The sequence below is a fragment of the Salvelinus sp. IW2-2015 genome, linkage group LG20 (genome assembly GCF_002910315.2).
Source record: "Salvelinus sp. IW2-2015 linkage group LG20, ASM291031v2, whole genome shotgun sequence".
In the NCBI taxonomy this organism is placed as follows: Eukaryota; Metazoa; Chordata; class Actinopteri; order Salmoniformes; family Salmonidae; genus Salvelinus; species Salvelinus sp. IW2-2015.
The window spans coordinates 65490275-65513307 of record NC_036860.1 but is presented as its reverse complement, the minus strand read 5'-3'; the positions used below and the strand labels follow the sequence as shown (position 1 = coordinate 65513307).

Genomic DNA, 23033 nt, shown 5'->3' with positions numbered 1-23033 from the left:
GAAAAGGAACAACTTCTAAATGTTATGCAGAGAAAACAGACAAATATATCCAAATCAGTCTTCAGTAACCACATTGTGGGCCTGTTACAATACATCAATCATGACGGATCTTTACTAATATCCACGTTGTTAGATCAGACTGGTTGATTGTGCACCAATCCAGCATCCTCCTCCTAACCCCCACGGMCTCCGTTCCATTGACCTCTTTACCACATCTCTCTCCCTCCTTCCCTCTACAGCTGCTTTGAACCCATCAACTTTATAGTCTCTCTTCGACACCAAAACGTCTTTCTGCTCAGGGATAGAGGAAGGAAAACATTTTTAATGGTAATGGTATTTTCCAGTAGTTGCATTTTCTATTCCAGACTTGGCATACTAGAGTGTAACTGGCATCCAGAAGTTAAGATCTGTGGATTATTTGCTATGGTCAATGGGTCAGGCAGACAAGCAGCAGCTTCCTATGGTCAACAGGTTGTTACACTCTCTTGATCTAATGAACAGTGCACTGTTGGGAGACATTTGGACAAATGGTCTGTTGATGTGGGACCTGACGGTGTAGTACTGTATTTACATGTGTACTCAGGGGTGAGTACACATTTACATGTGTACTCAGGGGTGTACTCAGTGGCCAGTTTATTAGGGACATGCATCTATTACCGGGTCAGACCCCCCCCCCCCCTTTTGCCTCCAGAACAGCCAGAATTCTTCAGGGTATCACGCAGTTGCTGCAGAGTGGACGGTGGTACATTCATGCTGCCAACAGCATGAATGCATCTGATCCCAAAGACTCTATTGGGTTTGGTGAGCAACAATGCTCAAATACGCTGTGGCGTTCAATCGTTGCTCAAATTGGTATCAAGGGTCCTACCGTGTGCCAGGAAAACATTCCCCACACCAGTACACCACCAGCCTGTACCGTTGACACCATGCAGGATGGGGCCATGGGCTCATGCTTCCTATGTGAAATCCTGACTCTGCCATCAGCATGACGCAACAGGAACCGGGATGCATCGGACCAGGCAATGTTTTTCCACTCCTCATTTGTCCAATGTTGGTGATCGCGTGCCCACCGGAGCCGCTTATTGTTTTTAGCTGATAGGATAGAACCCGGTGTGGTCGTCTGCTGCAATAGCCCATCTGTGACAAGGAGCACCCTGGGTATATAGGTGGGTAAAACCATAATGCAAAAAAAAATAAAAAATAACACAATTATCTTGCTGAACAGACCTAAACCCTATCCAGAAAATAAAAAAGGTGGGTAAACTGGGTTTCCTTGCGTTTACCCTACCACTGATTATCATATGGGGAAGATTTTCACTTAAAAAGGTACTGCCAAAATGTTTTTAGGCACGTGCAGATAGGGCATTACCTATCTGCAGAGCACATTCCCCATTTGCCCTTCGTCTCTGAAGTGTCCTTCTGTTTTGGGTAAAAATAAACATACCTTTTTGTATAGAGATTGTCGTTATTCTTAACCCACTGCCCCCAAGTCGTTAAATTTACCGTGAAAGTGTCATTTAATTAGCCATTAATATTTGGCCATCTATTGTTTTTTTGTAAAAATATATAAAGCCATAATTGCCCAACGAGTCTGTGACTGAAGGCAGAAACCTGCTGGTACCTGCGCAGAACTGAGAGTATTATTTATTGGTACTATAGAGGGCTAGACATACGCAGAGTTAGGGTGACGTTATCCTTAGACACTAATCCTGGGTCAGTTTTGCATTGCTCCGACTTACAATGCGTGGAGGGCAAGCTGATCCTAGATCTGTATAGGGGCAACTTCCGCAGAACACTTMCGTGTCATGTGTTTTTATAACTATCCTAATGCAATCTCCCTTCTCTGAGTGAAGTCATACACTTGACTTGAATGTTTGCCATTTGACTGACTGATCTTGAAGACGAAGACTTACATTCAAATTATATTTAACCAGGCAAGTCAGTTAATGGCTTAGTACAACGTTTTCTTTTCCTATGTTAGATGCTCACACGCTGTTCCGTCAAAACTGGCCTTGTATAAATCAAAATGTCTCCCCAGCTTCATATCATAGTTTGAATTAAAGTAAATCAGAGCCAGCTTGCATTATAGTGGTGAATTTTGATGTCAGACAGTTACAACAAATGTTGACTTGAAAATAACATTTACATTCTGTTTGAGTGGAAACAGAGAAGGCTCATTTAAGGGTCATAAATCACAAAATATCAAACCCTTGAAACAATAAAACACTAGATATTTAATTGCCAAAGTTCGTTACAGAAATGTCAATAAGCAACACAAATGCACGATGCCGAACTTCACTTTCAAACGGAACACATTTCTAAACTTTACAATAATGTACCAAGCGTAGTTAAGTCAGTCAAAAATGCATTTCATTGAGTGTCAGTGACATATAACATGTGGAACGCTGYTTCTCACACACACACACACACCTAGTGGTCTGGATCGAGCATTTCAATGTATGTTGGTCAATACCGCCCCCTGCTGGTCTATGTAGAACAGTCTGCTCGGGGAGGGAGGATTGTTTACATGTGATCGAGTATGGTCGCGTCTCAATACCCTAATGTGGCTTCCTCTCATGTAGGCATTTGCCACTTAACCGATTATCATGGGTTTTCAGATGACAGCATACCAATTAGAGAAGGAATAATACATTTTAAAAATCATACTTTTTGAAAGACTGTCGTGTAGAAGACTGTATGGTGGTACAGAACATGACCAAAATGCATTTTTAAATAAGAACAATATCCTATTCCTGAGTATTATTCATGGATTTAACAGTTAAGTCAATAAGAGCCTTTTACCCCCACCAACACAAATTGCGCATTATTCATGTTGAAAAGTTTTATTTTTATGTAAAAATTACAGTAAATCAAGTTGATAGTAACTGTAAATACTAGGCTACTATAAGCAAGGGAAACCATATACATGCCTCAGAAGACAAAGAACTAGGTTCAATTTCTATTTTCAAGTTGCATGAAAATACATCAGTACTTCCCATATTTGTACAGTTGCCGTGGCAACTCACTTTAGATGCTGTATTACACTTCTCTAGAAGTTCATGTCGGAAGTTTAATAAAAAATTTAAAAGTAAACAATGTTGCTTGTTTAAAATCCTTCACTGTCATTTCAAACTGCAATTTTTGATTATGTACTGGGAGCCCTATACTGGTAAATTGAGACACAGAAAAAGCAAGAACAATTATGAATAGGAATGTATATACCATAAACGTCCCAATCACATACAATCTCCTCTTTTATAACAACATTGGGAAACACATTCTGCGATCAACCCTTTAAACCAGTATGAGAATCAATCATGTTGGRCTTTGGCTGAATAAAATAACGGGTAGTACACCGGTGATCTGATGAARCAAGTAGCTGTTACTCAATTCAACCATTAAGGTGATTAGAAAAAGCTTTTATTTCTCACAAAAACTATGATCCACTGTTACCAAGAAGATGTATCATGTATTTGTAGGAAAATTCAGGAAACNCAAGAAGATGTATCATGTATTTGTAGGAAAATTCAGGAAACCGTGAAGGCCCGTGTTTTTATGCTTTTATCAGATATTGATCAATCACAAAAGTAGAGGGGAGGGGGGGGGGGAGGATCAAAATTACTATCATGGCTCCCTTTTTAGTCGTCGTCAAAGTTCTGTTGTAAAAGGAAGTTAGCGGCCAAGTTCTCGTTCTTCTCACAGGCAAAGTAGGCCTGWATAACAAGTCCTTCTGGGAATCCTAGGGCTTTTAGCTGAAGAGGAAACAGACAAAGTCAACATGGAAATTAAATTAACAAAGATCTTGAATACAGAAATGACAGGATTTGCATGACATGTTCAGATAGATATCTATGTAATAGAGTCATTCATATTCAGTTGAAAACAACYCAGTCTGAAATCAACACTTGGCTTTTTGTTATTAGGTTTATTTGACATGGACAATGCAGATTAACTGACATTTCTGTAAATGTTCCAGATTTAGCTAACTAGCTCATTTTCAACTGTAGCCACTTATTAACAGCCATCATGACCTGTGAGATTCCTTCCTTACCCGCTCAATGGCCTCCTTCTCTTGAGGTGTGACCTGGATGTAGTTCATGCCACTTCCAGCCTCCCCACCAACCCCCACTCCACCACCACCACCGCCACCTCCACCTCCGCCTCCACCACCCTGTCCCCCCTCCTGGGCTGGCTCATTCAGCATCTGGATAAACTGCTCTTGGTGGCTGCTGATTTGCTGGGAGGGAAACAAACAAGACATGGTCGTGTTCATTAGGGCACACTGTAGKAAAACATTTCCAACGGAAAAGAACAGCCATTTCTTAGAGGGATACTTCGGGATTTTTACAATGAGGCCCTTATGTACTTTTAATTTAAAAAATAAAAATAAAAAGTAACCTTTATTTAACTACACAAGTCAGTTAAGAAAAAATTCTTATTTACAATGACCGGCCTAGAGTCAGATGAACTTGTGGATATCATTTTTATGCATCTGTGTCCAGATTGAAGGAAGTTAGTTTCGCACGGTAATGCTAACTAGCGCTAGTGCAATGACTGGAAGTCTATGGGTATCTAGCATGCTAGTAGATACCCATAGACCCTGGTCAAAAGTAGTGCACTGTAAAAGGGKCTAGGGTGCAATTTGGGACACACTGTGTTTTAGACAGTCTCCCAGAGGGGGTCTGCTGCGATGCCTTGAGGCTCTGATCTCATCTCTTCACTATGCAGGCCTGAAGAGATGAAGGATACAGAGGGGAATTGATTTGGCAGACAAAACTATCTGGAATRCAGCCTTCAACTAGTCTATCTACTGCTCATTTCAACCAGTTCAACTACAAGATTGTGGAATAATAGTCTGGATCATCAATTCAGGAGTATATCGTAAATAGCCGTGCTTGTAAATAGCAGTGTGTGTGTTGTGTCTTTGGTGGCGGTAAGAGTGGCGCAGCAGGCTCCCGAGTGGCGCAGCGGTCTAAGGCACAATATCTCAGTGCTAGAGACGTCACTACAGACCCTGGTTCGATCCCAGGCTGTATCACAACCGGCCGTGATTGGGAGTCCCATAGGGCAGCGCACAATTGGCCCAGCGTCGTCCGGCTTAGGGGAGGGTTTGGCCGGGGGGATAGGCCGTCATTGTAAATAAGAATTTTTTCTTAACCGACTTGTTTAGTTAAAGGTTAAATAAATACAAAAATAAAATAAAGAGTAGTGTGCGAGTCATCCATACTTGCAGAAGCTGGGGYTTCTCCCTCCCTATCTGCTGTAGTAAGGCAGGGAGCAGAGAGGGGTTCTGCTGGATGATCCGTCTCATCTGGAGAAACTGAGGCTGGTTAACCAGGAACCCCAGAGGATTGGCTGGATACACAGAGAGGGGAGAAGAGGTGTTTTGTTTCCACAATTCTACATTCCTTTTCCACAGTTCAACATTCCATGTCCACACAGGTCCTTGTACTATACTGAAAAATGTAAAATGCAACAACTTCAAATATTTTACTGAGTTACAGTTCACAAGGAAATCAGTCGATTTAAATAAATTCATTAGGTCCTAATCTATGGATTTCACATGGCTGGATCAGAAAACCATCATTTSCCTCATGCAGCGCAACACATCTCCTTTAGAGTTGATCAGGCTGTGGAATGTTGTCCCACTCCTCTTCAATGGCTGTGGAATGTTGTCCCACTCCTCTTCAATGGCTGTGTGAAGTTGTTGAACATTGGTGGAACTGAAACACGCTGTCGAACACGTCAATCCAGAGCATCACAAACATGTCGTCTGGCGAGAATGTACACCATGGGGAACTGGGACATTTTCAGCTTCCAGGAATTGTGTACAGATCAGATCCTTGTGACATGGGGCCGTGCATATCATAACCCGACCGCCACCACGGGGCACTGTTTGCAACGTTGACATCAGCAAACCGCTCACCCACACGACYCTGTCTGCCATGTACAGTTGAAACCGAGATTAATTCGTGAAGAGCACACTTCTCCAGCATGCCAGTGGCGATCAAAGTTGAGTGTTTGCGCATTGAAGTCGCCTTACGACGCCAAACTGCAGTCAGCTCAAGACCCTGGTGTGGACGACTAGCACGCAGATGAGCTTCCCTGAMACGGTTTTTGACAGTTTGTGCAGAAATTCTTTGCTTTTGAAAACCCACAGTTTCATCAGCTGTCCGGGTGGCTGGTCTCAGACAATCCCACAGGTGAAGAAGCCAGATGTGGAGGTCCTGGGCTGGCGTGGTTACACGTGGTCTGTGGTTGTGAGGCTGGTTGGACGTACTGCCACATTCTAACATTGGAGGTGGCTTATGGTAGAGAAATTAACATTAAATTCTCTGGCAATAGCTGTGGTGGACATACCTACAGTCAGTACGACAATTGCATGCTGCATCAACTTGACATCTGTTGCAATTGTGCTGTATGACAAAACATCACATTTTAGAGCAGCCTTATTGTCCCCAGTACAAGGTGCACCTGTGTAACGATCATGCTGTTTAATCAGCTTCTTGATAAGCCACACCTGTCAGGTGGATGGATTATCTTGGCAAAAGAGAAATGTTCACTAACAGGGATGTAAACAAATTTGTATACAACATTAGAGAGAAACAAACTGTGTGCATAGAATATTTATGGGATCTTTTATTTCAGCTTATTAAACCAACACCTGTTGGGTTTAACCTCCAGTATGACAAACCGCTTACGGCATGGAACAATCGATCCAGTGCAACATGGAGGTCATCTCAGAATCTAGCTGATGCTGAGAATAGTCAGTCAATATGTTACCAGTTTCTTATTATTTCAGAGAAAGGAGAATAAAATGCATCAAATGTTTTCTTAAGTGTCCACAGCATACATAAGTGTTGTTACCCAGTGTAGAGGCAGGCGCGCACACCCACACTCACCTCCTGTTGCAACGCTGGCGGGGGTCGTCATACTGCCTGTGTTGAGAGCTGGAGTTCCTCCACCCACAGAGGGCACCACTGGGTCAGCAGCCGCATGGCTCTCCTCCCCAGCTGGGATCCCCTGAAGAAGAACACATACGACAACGTTCGCTATCGCATTAGCGACCCAACGTGAGAACTGTCAGACTGTGGAGGAATCTAGCTTGCTTCATTCCAGCTCTAAGTAACATGTGGATGAAAACCATCATAAAATAGAAAACCTGATGTACTTGAAAAACAAGGGGTATTTTGTTTGTGTTACTATGGAATAACCAGTCAATATCATGTGTGACTCATTTCAGGAAACTCGGCGTATGGCGCACGACTTCACAGGAGAGGTATTTGAACGTAAACATACATATATTTTTATTTTATCAAAATGCATTTTTTTTTCTCCCAGAAATGCCTACTGGAACATGTGAACTTTCATGTGCCATAATAAACTTGTATGCCATCTGTAAATACTAATAAAATTGTTAAATTACGAGCCTAGTTGATTTAGCCACGGAAAAAGCCAAGAACCTTCCCGCTAGCCATGATTGGATGGGATAATGGATAAGATAATGGATGGGCTGGACATGCCGAGAGATGAGTTCGGATTGGTCTYCCATGCTTCTGTCAATAACATGAGCTGCTCAGTATGTGTAGATKATCCTTTCCACTGCAGCTTTTTTGAAAGATATCATGAATAACCACAAAAGTGTTGTTTCTGATGACAGTGATGGGGAAGAAATGGCAATCACAGAAGTTGAGAGTTTTGAAATCAGTAAAATCCCCGGTGGAAGATGAGTATGATAGCTAAGGAGATGGAGATAATTCTGGCGGTTTGATTGCAAATATYRGGAYGGAGTTGAAAAGAGAACACACAGAAGGCTGTTGTATAAAACACCTGTCTCCGGATTACATCTTCAAACTAAGGYCAACCACAGCATCGTGACAGAGGAAGAATCGTTCATTCATACGWGTAAGAGTCTAGATAGCTACATTTTCAGATATTATACATTTCGAATTTTGGCAGAAAGTCATTTTCATTGCAAGTTAAAGCATACAGTTAGCTAGCTTGCGTTGGCTGGCTGGCGTTACGTGTATGATCTGTGCAATAATATTATTTAACATTGAACCTAGTTAGTTAGCTTTAGCTACCTGCAGATTCAAGCTTGATGGCTAGCTATATGACTATCGGTTTTTATTGCTAGTAGTATGGGTTGGAATTATTGCCCCATTCAAAACAACTGGCAAGTCGGAAATCTCTGACTTCAGTGCGTTCAAGACAACTGGGAACTCTTGGGGGAGGGGGGGGGAGAAAGAGGCGAATGGGAAAAATCATTTTAAACGGTCATCCTAGAGCCCAGACTTTCCGACCTGAAGATCACTGCAGTCATGTTTTGACCTTGTAATTTTCCAAGTTCCCAGTGGTCTTGAAAGCACCATTGGGTTCATTGTTTAGCTAGCTAGCTACTTGTCTAAACAAAAAACTCCCAATTCTCTAGATGATTACATGACCCATCCGGTTAGCCAGGTGTGTCTGGGGGTTATTACAGCCATCTATTCTATTTAATGAAGATGTGTATATGTCTAGACAATAGTTACCCATCCACTAAGCTAGATGTGGATGGGGGTTGGTTATATCATTTCTTTCACATGACCCATGATCATTCACACTGAATAAAAATACATGTCAGATTAGAGAAGTGTATGGTGTGATGGGGAGATACTTACTGTTAGCAGGTACTCCACAGCTGTCTGGGTTGTTAAAGCTGTGTGTGCGCTTCTGTAGCAGGTACTCCACAGCTGTCTGGTTGTTAAAGCGTGGTGTGCGCTTACTGTAAGCAGGTACTCCACAGCTCTGGGTTGTTGAAGCACTGTCTGGGTTGTTGAAGCTGTGTGTGTGTGTTGTGTGTGTGTGTGTGTGTGTGCTTACTGTAAGCAGGTACTCCACAGCTCTGTCTGGGTTGTTGAAGCTGGCTCTGAGCGCTGCCACTACCTGCTCCCTCTCGTAGCCCATCAGCATCATCTCTGTCACCATGTTCTCATACGATTGGCCTGTCACTGAGGAGCAGGAAGAACAACCAACCAACCAGACAGCATTTAGATCTGAGAGATTCTGAAAGCTTCAGATGACATCATTCACTAGGATGAACATAGCCTAATAAAAACAGATTGCGAGGCAGAGCTATGCCTTTCACTTCTTTATCTATATTTATACAGGGAAGACTACCAAGACACATGAGAATATACCCATCTATTACAGGACGAGGTAAAGGATAATCAATCATATATACACTCAATTATGTTAACTTATATCAGGAAGACCATTTACCCAGAGCAGATGTTGCCTCCTCGAACATGTTCACATTTGTCAATAGACCAGAGGAACTGAAAGAGAAGGAGCGTGACACTGATGAGTACTGTTCTGTAGTATATCACATGGTCTGCCCTGTACTAAAATACAACCACAAAGAGATGCATTCATCSTTCTATAAGCTCAGACACTAGCAACATGTCAACTAGTCTACTGGCKTCGTCTTAGGAGAGAACACACCGCACGTCCATCTGCCGTTCGTTCAGTGTGTTTTAGGGACCACCCACCGGTGGGCGACTGCCAACATTTTTTCACATGATTCTACARGTAGAATCGGTTTGCAAATGACGGCTGGCACTCTGTTCCGAGGTGCTAAATAGTCTCAGCCGGCGTGTATGTGCCTTTGCATGAGGCTACCGTTGAAATGGGCCGGTAAAAACAGCTTCCTATTAATGGCTGCCAGCTGGGCTGTGGTCTTCAGGCCGAGGTAACATTGACAGCATCCCAAATGGCACCTTACTCCCTATGTAGTGCACTAAATAAAAGAAAGAGTAGTGCACTATATAGGCAACAGGGCTCTGGTCAAAGGTAGTGAACAATATAGAGAATAAGATGTCATTTGTGACACAGCAGTGACTGCCAAACCATATCTACCTGGTGGGGGTTGATGCTGGGGCTGAAGTGCTGCAGGGCCTCTCCTCGGCTGGTTTGGACGCCTCTGGTGGGTTATCTGAGCCTGGCGAGGCAGCAGTGGGTACTGTGGGGGCTGTAGTGCTGGAGGAGGTGGTGGCGGCAGAACCGGAAGGCTGGGCAGCTGCCGGGGCTGCTTTAGGCTACAGAGAGAAAGGGGACACCCACAGCGCTCGGTTTTTGTTGCTTTCCAAGGCATTTTTTAAAGAACACTTATGCCTATAAGTGATACAGTAACAATGATTTAACCAATATGGATTGTGTCGTGTAAATAGCCTGTGATCTGCTTTAGGCTACAGACATGGACACATTGGGAATTACTGTGAAGCGGTATTCATTTTAGGTCACTTTCACTTTGTGAGGTAGCAATAGTTATTTTTATACTAAGCAAAAACACAGCAAGAAAACAAGCTTGCTAGCCTCGTAAGCTACTCATCTTGCTAAGTTAGATTTTTCCATCAATATAGAATCAGTTCCAAGACTCAAAGTAAAGCAAATAAACAGCAATCTTTACCATTCAATCTCTCAAGGACAGTACCTGCTGCCAATTGTCAGACACTCAAACTGTGCAGAAGTGACATATTGTAGCTCAGTGTGGTAGAATATTCAATCATTGCATGAACTGTTGCTGCACCTGTATGCATGGGAAGGGGAGCTGTAACAACTGACTCCAATCGACTGCACAGTGGGATGCACTCTGCCTTGCATATTGCAGTGTGATGTGTGTGTGTCACCTAATTTTGGCACTTATTTTTTAGATTTAGTCATTGACTAAAATATCATTAAGTCTTATTCAAAATGACAAAAAGAATTTAGTCTAGTGGCAAGAAAAAATATGCGAACCCTTTGGAAATGCCCGGATTTTTGCATAAATTGGTCATAAGATTTCATCTGATCTTCATCTAGGTCACAAGAATAGACAGTCTGCTTACATTTACATTACATTTTTTGTCATTTAGCAGACGCTCTTATCCAGAGCGACTTACAGTAGAGTGCATACATTTTATTACATTTTTACAATTATACGTTTCCATGTCTTTACTGAACACACCGTGTAAACATTCACAGTGCAGGGTGGGAAAAGTATGTGAACCCTTGGATTTAATAACTGGCTGACCCTCCTATGGCAGCAATAACCTCAACCAAACGTTTTGTAGTTGCTGATCAGACCTGCACAACGGTCAGGAGGAATTTTGGACCATTCCTCTTTACAAAACTGTTTCAGTTCAGCAATATTCTTGGGATGTCTGTTGTGAACTSCTCTCGAGATCATGCCACAGCATCTCAAATCAGGTTGAGGTCAGGACTCTGACTGGGCCACTCCAGGTGTATTTTCTTCTGTTGAAGCCATTCTGTTGATTTACTTCTGCGTTTTGGGTCGTTGTCCTGTTGCATCACTCYACTTCTGTTCAGCTTCAATTGGTGGACAGAYTCTTACATTCTCCTGCAAAATGCCTTGATCGACAGAAAAATAAAATTTTAAGTTTATGATAGCAAGCTGTCCAGGCCCTGAGGCAACCCCCAACCACGACGCTCCCTTCACCATACTTTACAGTTGGGATGAGGTTGATGTTGTTGTGCTGTGCCTTTTTTTCTCCACACAGTGTTGTGTTCCTTCCAAACAACTCAACTGTAGTTTCATCTGTCCACAGAATATTTTGGAACATCCAGGTGCATTTTTACAAACTTTAGATGCGCAGGAATGTTTTTTTCCGGACAGTAGTGGCTTCTTCCGTGGTGTCCTCCCATGAACACCATTCTTGTTTAGTGTRTTACGTATCGTAGACTCGTCAACAGAGATGTTAGCGTGTTCCAGAGATTTCTGTAAGTCTTTAGCTGACACTCCAGGATTCTAGGACTGCTCTTGCAGTCATCTTTGCAGGACGGCCACTCCTAGGGAGAGTAGTAACAGCGCTGAACTTTCTACAATTATAAACAATTTGTCTTACTGTGGACCGATGAACATCAAGGCTTTTAGAGATACTTTTGTAACCCTTTCCAGATTTATGCAAGTCAACAATTCTTAATCTTAGGTCTTCTGAGATCTTTTGTTCGAGGCATGGTTCACATCAGGCAATGCTTCTTGTGTTTTTTATAGGGCAAGGCAGCTCTAACCAACATCTCCAATCTCATCTCAATAATTGTTCTCCAGGTTAGCTGACTCCAATTAGCTTTTGGAGAAGTCATTAGCCTAGGGGTTCACATACGTTTTCCAACCTACACTGTGAATGTTTAAATGTATTTTTTTGTCTATATTGAATACAATAATTTGTGCGTTCGTTTAAGCACACCATGTTTGTCTATTGTTGTGACTTAGATGAAGATCAGATCAAATTTGATGACCAATTTATGCAGAAATCCAAATAATTCCAAAGGGTTCACATACTTTTTCTTGTCACTGTAGTTGTCAAAATTACAAAAACACTGGGCCATTTTAATCAACTAAATGACCTWTCATTTGTATTGTATCATTAACCTATCGTAAACAAATCAGTGTTTCCCCTATATTAATCTAGTAGCGGTGGGCCACCGTTGCTAAATCGTGGCTTCCACCCTGCTGAACGCACATTTAAAATACTTTAAGTGTAAATTTAAACTAATAATATGACAGTCGGGAGAATGTCAAATGTCATGGCATCCCCATTGATTTTGTTATGTTTGAGTCACTCTGCATAAGAACCCGACAAACCATGGCAAAGTTAGGAATCGTGCAGGCATAATCTCGCGCGCCTTTAAAACTAAAATTCTCTCCGCACCATGCGACAAATGTTGTAGGATTGCAGGAAATGAATAAATAGCCAACAGGAGGACTGAGTTGACCATTGTATTTAATATTTATACTGCCTCCACACACAGTCTTTCTTGTGCCTTCTATTTATCATGTTTTAGTTCCACCTTGCTATTTTAGTATTACATTCATAATGCATGTTTGTTTTAGACTGGCAAGAAAGGCATTTCACTGACAAGAGTCTCTCTCTCGACACGTCTTCAAAGTATTTGCAAAATAGTATGGGTTCACCTCAGTCACATTGTCATCGTTATCAACGTCCAACGTTATTTACTCAATAAATTGTTTGCTATGCATTCGTTTCTGTGCCACAAATTGCATGCAGGCTACAGGGCCACGTTCAGTTGCAAAACAAGCTGACGTATTCCTTATTCAACATGTCAGACAGCCAAGTTTGTTCTACATAGCTAAAGTTACCAAAAGTTCCACCCTGCTGAACGCACCCCAGGTTGTTAGCAATAGCTAGCTAATGAGATAACATGACTGAACAAGCGTAGCCTAAAACAAATGGCTAACAATCCGGGCCGCAAATAGCCTGGTTTTAGAACGGCCCGCAATATACTTATGAATGGAAAATGCGGCCTGCCAATGTAGCGGATATTATGGTCATACGTTTTGAACAGTAATGGCTAGAATCAAGCCGCTTTCTCTTTAGAAAAGAGTAGACTTAGCTAGTACATTGGCTAACAGAAACTGGCTAAGAAACAAGTGAGGAAAAGGTGAGGATGCAGTGAGGAAAAGGTGAGGATGCAGTAGGAAGTGTGAGGATGCAGTGAGGGAAAGTGTGAGGATCAGTGAGGAAAGTGAGGTTGCGCGAGACTAAAAATGTAAATACTTTTCTATACTCAAGGAGAGGAAAAACCGATAGTACCTTCAGAATGAATTCACACCTCTCGACTTTCTCCACATTTTGTTGTGTTTAAAACAATTTAAAAATGAGTTCAACATGGACCCCCCCTCCCACTGGCCTGCACACAATACCCCATAATGTCAAAGTGGAATTATGTTTAGAAATGAAACCTGAAATGTTGAGTCAATAAGTATTCAACCCCTTTGTTATGGCAACCCTACAGTTCAGGAGTAAAATGTGTTTAACAAGTCACCTAATAAGTTGCATGGGCTCACTGTGTGCAATAAGTGTCTACCTCATCTCTGCAGCCCACACATACAGATAATTGTAAGTCCCTCAGCGAGCAGTGAATTACAAACAAAGACCAAGGAGTTTTCTAATGCCTCGCAAAGGCACTTATTGGTAGATGGGCGAGATTTTTTTTTTTTAAGCAGACATCGAATAGCCGTTGAGCATGGGAAGATACACCATCCAAAGTGTAGTATCTTATACACCCAGTCACTACAAAGAGACAGGTCTTCCTAACCTATGTTGCGGAGAGAGAAACCATTACGATTTCAACATGAGGCAATTTGACTTCAAATCGAAATGCATTTGTCACATGCGCTGGATACGACAGTGTAACACTGGAATGGAATACTTACTTACAGCCCTTAAGAAGCCTTTTGGACCTATATTGGTACTCGTAACAGGTCTCGACTTGCCGTGCCGGTAGCAGAGAAACAGTCTGACTAGAGGTGGCTGGAGTCTGACAATTTTTAGGCCTTCCTCTGACACCGCCTGGGTATAGAGGTCCTGGATGCAGGAAGCTTGCCCAGTGATGTACTGCGCCGTACGCACTACCCTCGTGAGTGCCTCTTGTGGTCGGAGCAGAAAGCAGTTGCCATACCAGCATGTGATCTGTCAATTCTACCAAATCAGGATGCTCTCAATGGTGCAGCTGTAGAACTTTGCGTATCTGAGCACCCATGCCAAATCTTTTCAGTCACCTGGGAGGGAATAGGATTTGTCGTGCCCTCTCCACYGCTGTCTTGGTGTGTTTGGATCATGATAGTTTGTTGGTGATGTGGACACCAAGGAACTTGAAGCTCTCAACCTGCTCCACTACAGCCCCGGCAATGAGAATGAAGGCATGCTTGGTACCCCTTTTCCTGCAGTCCACAATCATCTCTTTTGCCTTCATCACTTTGAGGGAGAGGTTGTGGTCCTGGCACCACGCGGCTAGATCTCGGACTTCCTCCCTATTGGCTTTCTCCTCGTTGTCGGTGATCAGGCCTACCAGTGTTGTGTCGTCGGCAAACTTGGTGCCTGGCCATGCAGTCAAGACTGAACAGGGAGTACAGGAGGGGACTGAGCACGCACCCCTGAGGAGGACCTGTGTTGAGGATCAGCGTGGCGGATGTGTTGTTACCTACCCTTACCACCTGGGGGCGGCACGCCAGGAAGTCCTGGATCCAGTTGCAGAGGGAGGTGTTTACTCCCAGGGTCCTTAGCTTAGTGATGAGCTTTGAGGGCACTATGGTGTTGAACGCTGAGCTGTAGTCAATGAATAGCATTCTCACATAGGTCTTCCTTTTGTCCGGGTGGGAAAGTGCAGTGTGGAGTGCAATAGAGATTGCATCATCTGTGGATCTGTTTGGGCAGTATGCAAATTGGAGTGGATCTAGGGTTTCTGGGATAATGGTGTTGATGGTGTTGATGTGAGCCATGACCAGCGTATCAAAGCACTTCATGGCTACAGATGTGAGTGCTACGGGTCGGTAGTCATTTAGACAGGTTACCTTAGTGTTCTTGGGCACAGGGATTATCAGACCTGCCAACCCTGTCCAATTTTTTAGAGTACCAGATACGTGCAGCAAATTGTAGATTCAACTCGCTCGCGTAGCACGTGCCGAATTGGGGTTCTTTCCCCCCGCATGCTCGTGCTGTTTGTGAGTCTGAACGCTTTTAAAACACGGTTCCTAACGAACACTAAAAGCAAAATCATTTTTGAATACATAAAAACAAATGATCGCGTTGACGCAGACCGCAAACTNGAACACTAAAAGCAAAATCATTTTTGAATACATAAAAACAAATGATCGCGTTGACGCAGACCGCAAACTGGCTAGACAGAGCTTAAGTAGGCTACCGCAAAGGGAATCTGAACGCTGTTCAGTAGGCTACCGCAAAGGGAATCTGACCGCTGTTCAGTAGGCTACCGCAAAGGGAATCTGACCGCTGTTCAGTAGGCTACCGCAAAGGGAATCTGAATGCTGTTCGCTAGAAGAGTCCGGTGTTTCAGCCGATGTAAAAAGGTGCCTATTGGATTTGTATTTCTTTGCAGCGCATACATAACTACAGATTTTCGAAATTGATAAAAATCTCAAATCTAGTGCAAAGGCCTTTTAGAAGCATTGCCTCTATAGCTAATACCGGACACTCATTCATTAACTGCTCAGTCTTCTAAACTCCCGACTCCATTTAATGCCAAGATGTTAACATTTATTTTTGATTATACTTTTGTAATGCTTTTTGTGACGTGGATCATAATTAGTTACAATATATCAGGTTGCGTGATCCTCGTAATGTTACGTGGAAAATACAACTAATGGGATGCAGAATTAAATGTATATCACACTCGCACAAATGCAACCAGTTATTTTTCGTATTTGCATTTAATTTCTTTCACTAGCGAGTGAACTGCTGGCACGGAGTCGAAAAGGGATTTGTCCATGTGTTTACGTACAGCTGACAGTCGGGCAAACTCAGCATCACAACAAACAGGAGGGGCAAACACGGGGTAGCTACGTCGAATAATGATGTATTAATCTCCATGTCCGTTGACACAAACTCCGTACATGTCGGTATGTTGCAGCTCGAGAATCGGGATGTTAGATTTACTCTGTGAACATATTTTTTATTCAAATGTAAAATAAATAACATTTCTGCGTACTATTAAAATCAGATCTCGTACCTGCGTTCATGGACAGAGAAGAGCGTAGTTGGTACGCAAAATGCGTGCATGTTGGCAGGTCTGGACTATAGTGGCCTGCTTGAAACATGTTGGTATTACAGACTCAATCAGGGGAAGGTTGAAAATGTCAGTGAAGACACTTGCCAGTTGGTCAGCGCATGCTCGGTGTACACGTCCTGGTAATCCGGTCTGGCCCTGCAGCCTTGTGAATGTTTACCTGTTTAAAGGCCATACTCACATTGGCTACTGAGAGCGTGATCACAGTCGTCCAGAACAGCAGATGCTCTCATGCATGCTTCAGTGCTGCTTGCCTCGAAGCGAGCATAAAAAGCATTTAGCTCATCTGGTAGGCTCGTGACACTGGACAGCGGTTTGCTAGCCCTGCCACATCTGACGCGCATCGGAGCCGGTGTAGTACAATTCAATCTTAGTCCTGTATTGATGCTTTGCCTGTTTGATGGTTCGTCGGAGGGCATAGTGGGATTTCTTAAGCGTCCAGATTAGAGTCCCGCTCCTTGAAAGTGGCAGCTCTAACCTTTTGCTCAGTGCGGATGTTGCCTGTAATCCAAGGCTTCTGGTTGGGGTATGTACGTACAGTCACTGTGGGGACGATGTCATCGATGCATTTATTGATGAAGCCAGTGGCTGATGTGGTTTACTCCTCAATGCAATCGGAAGAATCCCGAAACATATTCCAGTCTGTGCTAACAAAACCGTCCTATAGTTTAGCATCTGCGTCATCTGACGACTTCTTTACTGAGCGAGTCACTGGTGCTTCCTGCTATATTTTTTTCTTGTAAGTGTGAATCTGGAGGATAGAATTACTGTCAGATTTGCCAAATGGAGGGCGAGGGAGAGCTTTGTACGCGTCTCCTCTGATTGAACATTTAACATGCTAGTAGAAATTAGGAAAAACAGATTTAAGTTTCCCTGCATTAAAGTCCCCGGCCAAATCACATCTTCAAATCAAATGTTATTTGTCACATGCTCCAAATACAACAGGTGTAGACCTTACAGTGAAATGCGTACTTACAAGCCCTTAATAACCAACAATGCAGTTCAAGAAATAGAGTTAAGAAAATATTTACTAAATAAACTAAAGTAAAAAGAATGTCATCAAAAGTAACAAAGTAAAATAACAACGGGGCTATATACAGGGGGTACCAGTAGCGAGTCAATGTGCAGGGGTACAGGTGAGTCGAGGTAATTTGTACATGTAGGTAGGGTAAAGTGACTATGCATAGATAATAAATAGTGACTAACAGCAGTGTAAAAACAAAGGGGGGTGTGCCAATGTAAATAGTCCAGGTGGCCATTTGATTAATTGTTCAGCAATCTTATGGCTTGGGGGTAGAAGCTGTTAAGGATCCTTTTGCACCTAGACTAGGCGCTCCGGTACCGCTTGCCGAGCGGTAGCAGAGAGAACAGTCTAAGACTGGAGTCTGACAATGTTTTGGGCCTTCCTCTGATACCACCTAGTATACAGGTCCTGGATGGCAGGAAGCTTGGCCCCAGTGATGTACTGGTACGTACTACCCTCTGTAACTTTAAAACAGTAACAGCGTTTAATGGCTGTGATAGGCAAAAACAACATTGTAGTTACTCCACAATATTAACCTAATTGACAGAGGGAAAAGGAGGGAGCATGTACTTTATAAAAACTATTCAAATGATGCATCCTGTTTGCAACAAAGCACTAAAGTAATACTGCAAAAAATGTGGCAAGGCAAATAACCTTTTGTCGTGAATACAAAGTTATGTTTGGGGCAAATGCAATACAACATATTACAGAGGATCACTCCATATTTTTAAGCACAGTGGTGCCTGCATCATGTTATGGGTATGCTTGCAATCATTAAGGACTGGGAAGTTTTTCAATATATATTTTTTTAACTTAATGGCGCTAAGGACAGGCAAAATGCTAGAGGAAAATCTGGATCAGTCTGCTTTCTACCAAACACTAGGAGATGAATTCCCCTTTCAGCAGGACAATAACCTAAAACACAAGGCCAAATCTACACTGGAGTTGCTTACCAGGAAGAAAATAAAAGTTCCTGAGTGGCCGAGTTACAGTTGGACTTAAATCCGCTTAAAAATCTATGACAAGAACTGATGTAGGCTAGGCTGTGTGTGACGGGTGTGGCGTGTCCTTCCCAATGCTGAACAGAACTGAGCATCTGTGCTGCTAATATTAATTGTGCTCGTCACTGAAAAGCGCTCAATCTCTCCAAAAACTATTGTTCAGTCCACTTAGTGAGATTTTAGTCACAGGGATAATAGTCTCGTTTCAGTCAACTGAAATTAAAATTAATTTGTTTAGTAATTTTTTTCTGGGTCTATTTAGTCAGTTATAATCTCGTTAATTGCCACTGAAAAGAAATTGGTGTTCGATTAATACTTGTCACAATTTTTGTTGACTAAATTAACACCGGTGTGACAGGCCTAGGAAATCTACATCATACACACAGACACGTACGTCCAATGACATGGAAAGTTAATTAAGTCCATCTGCCATTATCAGTGGGTTGCCACAGTATGTGTGTTATGGTCTGGTGTGTGTGTTATGGTCTGGTGTGTGTGTGTGAAAATTGTTTTACGATGCAAAAACAGTTCTGTGCCATCTACTCTTAAATTCTCCACCACAACACAATAAAGGCCAGATCTCAACCCCTCTAATACCTTACCTTTGCCACCATGACAACCACAAAGTTCTTCTCATCAATCTTATAGTCCTTGATAGCAGTGTCATCATTTAGGATTTTCCCTGCAAGAAACAAACATGAAGATAGTCAGTTATCAGCCAACAATGCTTCAAGAACCCTGACATTCTATGCCAATGAAATTCACAGAAGCCTATCCCTGGGGAGAACCCTGCTATCCTGTCACCTATAAGTTTCTACACCTGCTTCTACACCTGCATTGCTTGCTGTTTGGGGTTTTAGGCTGAGTTTCTGTACAGCACTTCGAGATATTAGCTGATGTACGAAGGGCTATATAAAATAAACTTGATTTGATAAGTTAAGTCATAGTGGTGAAGAAACATTAATGATGCACGATGCTGAAATCGCTCCACCATTTCCTAGTTACTAAAATTCTAATAGTTGGCCTAAATTCAGTTTATTTACAAAACAAGCAACTATAGTGTAGATGATCATTACACKATCTAAACCGCTGTGAAATATTTTCCATAACCAAAAATATTGTATTTGAAGCTGGTGTAGAAAACCGAAAGTAAAATACAAAAACTAAACTTAAGACCAGGAAGCATATAAATAGTGTACATAGAACAGCTCTACCACAAACTACTTCAATAAGAATGACAGATCTATAACTTACATCTCCATGTGAATTTGTTCAAGTCTCCCAAAAAGTCACATATTGCACCTTTAAAATGTCACATACACGGATTGAACACTATTGCTGCATTCCCATAACATAGTTATACTGATCAAAAATGCAACAATTTCAATGATTTTACTGAGATAGTTCATAAGGAAATCAGTCAATTGAAATAAATAAATGAAGCCCTAAACTATGGAATTCACATGACTGGGCAGGGGCACAGCCATGGGTGGGCCAGGTAGCGCATAGGCTAACCTACTGGCGATCCAGGCCTAGCCAATCAAAATGAGTTTTTCCTGCACAAAGGGTTTTATTACAGAAACAAATCTGTCTGGGTGGTTGGTCTCAGGTGAAGCTGGGTGTGGAGGCCCTGGGCTGTTGTGGTTACACGTGGTCTGCAGTTGAGGCTGGTTTGACGTACTGCCTAATTCTCTAAAATGACATTGGCCTCCAATGTCGGCTTATGGTAGAGAAATTAACATCTCTGGCAACAGGTCTGGTGGACATTCCTGCAGTCAGCATGCCAATTGCACACTCCCTCAAAACTTGAGACGTGTGTGGCATTGTGTTGTGTAACAACTGCACATTTTAGAGTGYCCTTTTATTGTCCCCGGCACAAGGTGCACCTGTGTAGTGATCATGCTGTTTAACCAGCTTCTTATACACACTGTCTCGTGGATAGATTATCTTGGCAAAGTAGAAATGATCACTAACAGGGATGTGCACAACATTTCTGATAAATAAGCTTTTTGTGCAAATGGAACATTTCTGGGATCTTTTGTTTCAGCTCATGAAWCATGGGACTAACACTTTACACGTTGTGTTTATATTTTTGTTCAGTATACATGAAAACATTGAGATGATCATCTGTGTACTGACATACTTATGCAGCTCTCTTATCAGTGCGCCACAAGGCAAGCCAACAGAGACATGTAATTATATTATGACAGGACAACGATTTATTATGCATTCTTTATCCAAGTCCTTATACTGCCAGACGAAATGTAGAGTAGTGTAATAAAATACAAACTGTACCTGCATATATCAATTTRTGCCCTGCAACCGGAAAACCATCGTTTCCCTTCTCATTCTCAATTCTTTCCTTTAAGGTTTTTACCTGTAAAGAAAAAGAGAAGTAGACAAAGTATAAAGGGATCGAAGTCCATTGTGAGAAATATATGTTGTCAAACCTAGAGCTGTCGTTAGATAGCTAGCTATATGGATCAATGATCTGAATCATTAATTAGCCAAATAGCTAACAAACTATTCAACTGCTTCATAATTATCTAGCTACCTAACTAAGTGTGACTAACGTTAACAAATTAACGTTAGCTAGCTATAATAGATAGCTAATGTTKCTTAACAGTAGTTAGCTAGCGAACYTTTGCTAGCTAACTAGCTATAACAAACCCAAAAGTTGCCATTTTGAATAAATATCTATTGTAAACATAAATTACAACTATGCATGAAAAAAGTGARTTAATTAGACAACGATTGATAAAGTTGAGCTAATTAGGTAGCTAACGATACTAGCTAAAGCTAGCATAAATCAGCCAACCTTAGTTACTATTTCCTCAAGTTTCAGATTTGTTTTGCATCATAAAATCMCAATAAGTGTATATGAAGCAACTTACTACTTTATGTTATGATTACTAATTCACTACTTGAGTGGGGACTTGAACATGTTTAAATTGCTTCGCTACCTACAGTAGTTATCTAGCTATCCATGTCAAACTAGCTAGAATGTGTGCTAGCTAACGTTAGCCAACGGTAACTTAGCCGAAGCCATCCGCCCCCTTCAACAAATGCATGGTGGTTTCAACTCACCGTCTCCTCTTCGTCTATGTCGATTTTAAATGTCTGCTGCTGGAGGGTTTTCAAAGTAATCTGCATTTTCGCGARGAGCAATTTAGCTTAGGTTTCTTTACTTATTTCACCACGTACTCTTTCCGAGGGTGTAGGTAGATTCGTTACTATTCCCGCTAGCTCATCACAACCTGTCCGGCGCCATTACGCTTTTGGCTTTTCAGTGCATAAACAAACCTGACTTTGCACAAAAAGACGAGTAGGCATGTGCAACTGGTGACGCGAGTGCGACATTGCAAGAAACATGGGAAATTGAGTATTCATTTGAATTAATCCGTCCATTCATACATGCATTCATTGGTAGCAGCGCATCACAGATAATTATTTATTTTTTTAACTTGTTTTGAGTGCATCATCATCAACACCAGCATCATCGGCGCATCCATGATCATTCCCGGTTGAGGGAATAGTTTTTTGTTTCTTCGCGACTTTGATTTTAAGCTAAATTAACGCACTCGGGTTTAATTTTCTCTCAAATTAAATAGTTACTCACTCACTAGCTTTTAGGCAGGTGTGTGTATTTAACAACCTTAGCGTCAGCAACAATAGTGGAATCGGCGGTTCGCCTTCAAAATAAGTCACCCATTGAAACATGCAAAAGGATAAACGTTGTGAAAACATGCCACAATTGGACTAGATKATGATAAAAAAGGTTGGAATGTTGTTATATAAATTTAACAAAAAACAATTATTAATGAWTTTGACCCCCAAAAAGTACAAATCTGTTGAAAATGCAATGTGGATGCATTTAAATTCAGAATTGCATTGGGCGCATGCTTATACGCATTGTACAGCCTAGCCCATGGATTGAGCATCCATGAAATGGGSTATAAGCCTACACAGTGACACCAACAGAACACAACAATACGGAATATGCATTTAGATCTTCTTGTAATTGAATGACTGTTTCATTTGCAAATTTGAGCAGATGGTGTTAACAAACTACAGTATATATCCTTCCTGTATTTCCTGCACCTTCTGTTTAGTAGCTTACATTCGAGCACTGTTGCGTTTTGGCCTCATGCGATTTTTTTGTTGTTGGACTATTTAGCTAACCATCCTAGAACTGTTTTTTTTTTTTTTTACTTAACCTTTATTTAACTAGGCAAGTCAGTTAAGAACACATTCTTATTTACAATTTACAAAAATCTCATAAGAAATTAGGTGTTGTTTTTGGTGTAACAGTAACGTTATAGTATACTATTATATATGTTTCTCTTAATGCAGAATACTAATTAATCATTATGTGATCTTCCAAGACATTGATTCAACTTTGATTTTAACTTTACTAAACGAGC

At 41.8% G+C, this 23033-nt stretch overlaps 1 protein-coding gene across 2 annotated transcripts; it reads right to left on the bottom strand.

The window, feature by feature from the left end:
- Window positions 1–3102: 3102 nt before the first annotated feature.
- LOC111980860 (UV excision repair protein RAD23 homolog B) lies at window positions 3103–22032 on the bottom strand. 2 transcript variants are annotated; one of them, XM_024011884.2, is made up of 10 exons: window positions 21697–22032; window positions 20905–20986; window positions 19212–19291; window positions 9898–10076; window positions 9262–9317; window positions 8863–8990; window positions 6903–7023; window positions 5228–5355; window positions 4052–4237; window positions 3103–3752 (listed from the first exon to the last, which is right to left on the bottom strand). In XM_024011884.2, exons 1-10 carry the CDS (start codon window positions 21760–21762, stop codon window positions 3639–3641), a joined length of 1140 nt encoding a protein of 379 aa, XP_023867652.1. In that variant the 5' UTR covers window positions 21763–22032; the 3' UTR covers window positions 3103–3638. The 2 variants fall into 2 exon arrangements, with proteins under 2 accessions (XP_023867652.1, XP_023867653.1); XM_024011885.2 differs by having other exon boundaries at window positions 8926–8990.
- Window positions 22033–23033: the final 1001 nt, after the last annotated feature.